The following is a 7,108-nucleotide window of genomic DNA, read 5'->3' as shown; positions in this document are numbered from 1 at the left end:
TAGCAACGGCCGCGCCGCCGCTCCCCGCGCAACTTTATTGAGGTCGTTGGCGCAGAGACAGAGGCTGCTGCAGCCCGAGGCAACGGTGCACCATGGGAGTTGTATCCCGGGGTGACGCTCTATGTGTGTATCTTCTCCATACTACACATGTGCATGCGTGTGTGTGACTGTGTGTGGGGGGAGACATGGCTGTGTGTGTGTGTCTGGTTCCCCATTATCCTCTATGGAGGAGACTGACTGCAGCATCAGCACCACCACCACCACCATCATCATCATCTGCTGCTGCTGCCACCTGCTTATCATCCCCATCCCACACACATGCATGCCATGTACTCACTGCAGCATGAGGGGGATGTATACAGAGATATTATTATTGCCTGTGCTGCGTATCACAGGACTAACATGTCAGATGGGGTAAAAAAATTACATTATAGAGTATACTGCATATCACATAATTACTGCTTTAACATCTATGGGACAGAGTAAAAATAATATATATTTATCATTATAGCCCATACTGTATATCACATAATTATAGCTTTAACATGTAGGGTAAATATAATGTATATATTAATCATTATTGGCTATACTGTATATCACATAATTAATCTATTGCATAGGGTTAAGATAATGTATGCATTTATTATTATAGCCTAGATTACAGCTCAAACATTTATGGTATAGGGTAAAAATAATGTATATATTTATCATTATAGGCTATACTGCATACCACATAATTACAGCTCTAAAATGTTTGGGATATTATAAAAAATATATATATATTTGTCATTACAGTATAGTCTATACTGCATATCACAGGATTGCAGCTCTAACATTATGGGATAGGATAGTAAGAATGTATACAGTATAGCCAACATAGACATATATTGTATGTCACCATGCACTGTCTATCACAGAAATGTAGCCTGGTGTATATGGCATTGGGAAATCACAGGACTATAGCACTAACATTTGTGGGATAGGGTAAAAAAATGTATATAGCAACTGCTGCAAAAAATGAAATTTACTGAATTGTATAGTAGATCCACCTGCTGCAGAATATATACTCACTGTAGTACATGCAATATGTGATATTATTTAAATAGAACCTAAATATTTGGTCATATGCAGTTGTATGTCCTACCTAGATCCTCCCACTGCAGTAAATGCAAAGTGTGATAAGTAGTTTTATATGTCTAGCTCCTCCCACTGCAGTAAATGCAAGATGTGATGTGCAGTTTTAAATATTCTAGATCCCCCCCACTGCAGTAAATGCAAGATGTGATGTGCAGTTTTACATTTTATGGATCCTCCCACTGCAGTAAATGCAACTTGTGATATACATTTTTACATATTCTAGATCCTCCCACTGCAGTAAATGCAACTTGTGATATACATTTTTACATATTCTAGATCCTCCCACTGCAGTAAATGCAAGATGTGATGTACAGTTTACATATTCTGGATCCTCCCACTGCAGTAAATGCAAGATGTGATATGCAGTTTTATATATTCTAGATCCTCCCACTGCAGTAAATGCAACTTGTGATATGCAGTTTTATATATTCTAGCTCCTCTCTTTGCAGTAAATGTAAGATGTGATAAGCAGTTTTACGTATTCTATATCCTCCCACTGCAGTAAATGCGAGATGTGATGTGCAGTTTTATATATTCTTGATCATCCCACTGCTGTTAAGGAAAAAAATGTGATATGCAGTTTTAAATATTCTAGATCTTTTCACTGCAGTGAATACAAGATGTGATGTGCAGTTTTACGTATTCTAGATCCTCCCACTGCAGGAAATGCAAGATGTGATGTGCAGTTTTACATATTCTAGATCCTCCCACTGCAGTAAATGCAAGATGTGATGTGCAGTTTTACATATTCTAGATCCTCCCACTGCAGTAAATGCAAGATGTGATGTGCAGTTTTACATATTCTAGATCCTCTCACTGCAGTAAATGCAAGATGTGATATGCAGTTTTACATATTCTAGATCCTCCCACTGCAGTACATGCAAGATGTGATGTGCAGTTTTACATATTCTAGATCCTCTCACTGCAGTAAATGCAAGATGTGGTGTGCAGTTTTACATATTCTAGATTCCCCCACTGCAGTAAATGCAAGATGTGATATGCAGTTTTACATATTCTAGATCCCCCCACTGCAGTAAATGCAAAATGTGATGTGCAGTTTTACATATTCTAGATCCTCCCACTGCAGGAAATGCAAGATGTGATGTGCAGTTTTACATATTCTAGATCCCCCCACTGCAGTAAATGCAAGATGTGATATGCAGTTTTACATATTCTAGATCCTCCCACTGCAGTAAATGCAAGATGTGATATGCAGTTTTACATATTCTAGATCCTCCCACTGCAGTAAATGCAAGATGTGATATGCAGTTTTACATATTCTAGATCCCCCCACTGCAGTAAATACAAGATGTGATGTGCAGTTTTACATATTCTAGATCCTCTCACTGCAGTAAATGCAAGATGTGATATGCAGTTTTACATATTCTAGATCCTCCCACTGACGTAAATGCAAGATGTGATGTGCAGTGTTACATATTCTAGATCCTCCCATTGCAGTAAATGCAAGATGTGATATGCAGTTTTATATATTCTAGATCCCCCCACTGCAGTAAATGCAAGATGTGATGTGCAGTTTTACATATTCTAGATCCTCCAACTGCAGTAAATGCAAGATGTGATGTGCAGTTTTACATATTCTAGATCCTTCCACTGCAGTAAATGCAAGATGTGATGTGCAGTTTTATATATTCTAGATCCCCTACTGCAGTAAATGCAAGATATGATATGCAGTTTTACATATTCTAGATCCCCCCACTGCAGTAAATGCAAGATGTGATATGCAGTTTTACAAATTCTAGTTCCCCCACCACTGCAGTAAATGCAAGATGTGATATGCAGTTTTACATATTCTAGATCCCCCCACTGCAGTAAATACAAGATGTGATGTACAGTTTACATATTCTATAGCCTCCCACTGCAGTAAATACAAGATGTGATGTGCAGTTTTACGTATTCTAGATCCTCCCACTGCAGTAAATACAAGATGTGATGTGCAGTTTTACGTATTCTAGATCCTCCCACTGCAGTAAATGCAAGATGTGATATGCAGTTTTACATATTCTAGATCCTCCCACTGCAGTAAATGCAAGATGTGATATGCAGTTTTACATATTCTAGATCCCCCCCACTGCAGTACATGCAAGATGTGATGTGCAGTGTTACATATTCTAGATTCTCCCACTGCAGTAAATGCAAGATGTGATATGCAGTTTTACATATTCTAGATCCCCCCACTGCAGTAAATACAAGATGTGATGTGCAGTTTTACATATTCTAGATCCTCTCACTGCAGTAAATGCAAGATGTGATATGCAGTTTTACATATTCTAGATCCTCCCACTGACGTAAATGCAAGATGTGATGTGCAGTGTTACATATTCTAGATCCTCCCATTGCAGTAAATGCAAGATGTGATATGCAGTTTTATATATTCTAGATCCCCCCACTGCAGTAAATGCAAGATGTGATGTGCAGTTTTACATATTCTAGATCCTCCAACTGCAGTAAATGCAAGATGTGATGTGCAGTTTTACATATTCTAGATCCTTCCACTGCAGTAAATGCAAGATGTGATGTGCAGTTTTATATATTCTAGATCCCCTACTGCAGTAAATGCAAGATATGATATGCAGTTTTACATATTCTAGATCCCCCCACTGCAGTAAATGCAAGATGTGATATGCAGTTTTACAAATTCTAGTTCCCCCACCACTGCAGTAAATGCAAGATGTGATATGCAGTTTTACATATTCTAGATCCCCCCACTGCAGTAAATGCAAGATGTGATGTACAGTTTACATATTCTATAGCCTCCCACTGCAGTAAATACAAGATGTGATGTGCAGTTTTACGTATTCTAGATCCTCCCACTGCAGTAAATGCAAGATGTGATATGCAGTTTTATATATTCTAGATCCCCCCACTGCAGTAAATGCAAGATGTGATGTGCAGTTTTACGTATTCTAGATCCTCCCACTGCAGTAAATGCAAGATGTGATGTGCAGTTTTACATATTCTACATCCTCCCACTGCAGTAAATGCAAGATGTGATGTGCAGTTTTCCATATTCTAGATCCTCCCACTGCAGTAAATGCAAGATGTGATGTGCAGTTTTCCATATTCTAGATCCTCCCACTGCAGTAAATGCAAGATGTGATGTGCAGTTTTCCATATTCTAGATCCTCCCACTGCAGTACATGCAAGATGTGATGTGCAGTTTTATATATTCTAGATCCCCCACTGCAGTAAATACAAGATGTGATGTGCAGTTTTACGTATTCTAGATCCTCCCACTGCAGTAAATGCAAGATGTGATGTGCAGTTTTATATATTCCAGATCCCCACTGCAGTAAATGCAAGATGTGATGTGCAGTTTTACATATTCTAGATCCTCTCACTGCAGTAAATGCAAGATGTGATATGCAGTTTTACATATTCTAGATCCTCCCACTGCAGTACATGCAAGATGTGATGTGCAGTTTTACATATTCTAGATCCTCTCACTGCAGTAAATGCAAGATGTGGTGTGCAGTTTTACATATTCTAGATTCCCCCACTGCAGTAAATGCAAGATGTGATATGCAGTTTTACATATTTTAGATCCTCCCACTGCAGTAAATGCAAGATGTGATATGCAGTGTTACATATTCTAGATTCTCCCACTGCAGTAAATGCAAGATGTGATATGCAGTTTTACATATTCTAGATCCCCCCACTGCAGTAAATGCAAAATGTGATGTGCAGTTTTACATATTCTAGATCCTCCCACTGCAGGAAATGCAAGATGTGATGTGCAGTTTTACATATTCTAGATCCCCCCACTGCAGTAAATGCAAGATGTGATATGCAGTTTTACATATTCTAGATCCTCCCACTGCAGTAAATGCAAGATGTGATATGCAGTTTTACATATTCTAGATCCTCCCACTGCAGTAAATGCAAGATGTGATATGCAGTTTTACATATTCTAGATCCCCCCACTGCAGTAAATGCAAGATGTGATGTGCAGTGTTACATATTCTAGATTCTCCCACTGCAGTAAATGCAAGATGTAATATGCAGTTTTACATATTCTAGATCCCCCCACTGCAGTAAATACAAGATGTGATGTGCAGTTTTACATATTCTAGATCCTCTCACTGCAGTAAATGCAAGATGTGATATGCAGTTTTACATATTCTAGATCCTCCCACTGACGTAAATGCAAGATGTGATGTGCAGTGTTACATATTCTAGATCCTCCCACTGCAGTAAATGCAAGATGTGATATGCAGTTTTATATATTCTAGATCCCCCCACTGCAGTAAATGCAAGATGTGATGTGCAGTTTTACATATTCTAGATCCTCCAACTGCAGTAAATGCAAGATGTGATGTGCAGTTTTACATATTCTAGATCCTTCCACTGCAGTAAATGCAAGATGTGATGTGCAGTTTTATATATTCTAGATCCCCTACTGCAGTAAATGCAAGATATGATATGCAGTTTTACATATTCTAGATCCCCCCACTGCAGTAAATGCAAGATGTGATATGCAGTTTTACAAATTCTAGTTCCCCCACCACTGCAGTAAATGCAAGATGTGATATGCAGTTTTACATATTCTAGATCCTCCCACTGCAGTAAATGCAAGATGTGATAAGCAGTTTTACATATTCTAGATCCCCCCACTGCAGTAAATGTGAGATGTGATGTGCAGTTTTATATATTCTAGATCCTCCCGCTGCAGTACATGCAAGATGTGATTTGCAGTTTTATATATTCTAGATCCTCCCACTGCAGTAAATGCAAGATGTGATGTGCAGTTTTACATATTCTAGATCCTCCCGCTGCAGTACATGCAAGATGTGATTTGCAGTTTTATATATTCTAGATCCTCCCACTGCAGTAAATGCAAGATGTGATGTGCAGTTTTATATATTCTATATCCACCCACTGCAGTAAATGCAGGATGTGATGTGCAATTTTACATATTCTAGATCCTCCCACTGCAGTAAATACAAGATGTGATGTGCAGTTTTACGTATTCTAGATCCTCCCACTGCAGTAAATGCAAGATGTGATATGCAGTTTTATATATTCTAGATCCCCCCACTGCAGTAAATGCGAGATGTGATGTGCAGTTTTACGTATTCTACATCCTCCCACTGCAGTAAATGCAAGATGTGATGTGCAGTTTTACGTATTCTAGATCCTCCCACTGCAGTAAATGCAAGATGTGATGTGCAGTTTTCCATATTCTAGATCCTCCCACTGCAGTAAATGCAAGATGTGATGTGCAGTTTTCCATATTCTAGATCTTCCCACTGCAGTACATGCAAGATGTGATGTGCAGTTTAATATATTCTAGATCCCCCCACTGCAGTAAATACAAGATGTGATGTGCAGTTTTACATATTCTAGATCCTCCCACTGCAGTAAATGCAAGATGTGATTTGCAGTTTTATGTATTCTAGATCCTCCCACTGCAGTAAATGCAGGATGTGATGTGCAGTTTCATGTTTTCTGGATCCTCCCATTGCAGTCAGTGCTAGATGTGATGAGCAGTTTCATGTTTTCTGGATCCTCCCATTGCAGTCAGTGCTAGATGTGATGAGCAGTTTTATTTGTCCTATATCCTGCCATGCAGTAAATGCGAGATGTGATGTGCAGTTTTATATATTCTAGATCATCCCACTGCAGTAAAGGAAAAAATGTGATGTGCAGTTTTAAATATTTTAGATCTTTTCACTGCAGTAAATGCAAGATGTGATGTGCAGTTTTACATATTCTAGAGCCTCCCACTGCAGTAAATGCAAGATGTGATGTGCAGTTTCATATTTTCTGGATCCTCCCACTGCAGTAAATGTGAGATGTAATGTGCAATTTTATGTATTATCCCTCCACTGCAGTAAGGCTGGATTCACAGTGGGACATTACAGGCGCACGTTAGAGCAGCCTGTAACGCAGCCCACCGCACAGCAATGAAAAATCAATGGGCTGTTCACAGTGCCCACGTTGCGTTACTTAG

General features: G+C 38.9%; 1 protein-coding gene across 8 annotated transcripts in view; it reads left to right on the top strand.

The window, feature by feature from the left end:
* Positions 1–10: 10 nt before the first annotated feature.
* Positions 11–7,108, top strand: part of SYNGAP1 (synaptic Ras GTPase activating protein 1) — a 401,820-nt gene continuing 394,722 nt past the window's right edge. For 4 of the 8 annotated variants that reach the window (XM_068250158.1, XM_068250154.1, XM_068250161.1 and 1 more), the window contains exon 1: positions 11–123. In XM_068250158.1, the coding sequence (XP_068106259.1) occupies positions 93–123 (31 nt within the window). In that variant the 5' untranslated portion in view covers positions 11–92. Of the gene's footprint in view, positions 124–330; positions 415–7,108 lie in introns of those variants that run through there. The other 4 variants (XM_068250155.1, XM_068250160.1, XM_068250157.1 and 1 more) reach the window with 4 other exon arrangements.

This window comes from Hyperolius riggenbachi, chromosome 8 (assembly GCF_040937935.1).
Source record: "Hyperolius riggenbachi isolate aHypRig1 chromosome 8, aHypRig1.pri, whole genome shotgun sequence".
Lineage (NCBI taxonomy): Eukaryota > Metazoa > Chordata > Amphibia > Anura > Hyperoliidae > Hyperolius > Hyperolius riggenbachi.
The sequence above is the reverse complement of the archived record's forward strand: the minus strand, read 5'-3'. Positions and strand labels throughout refer to the sequence as shown.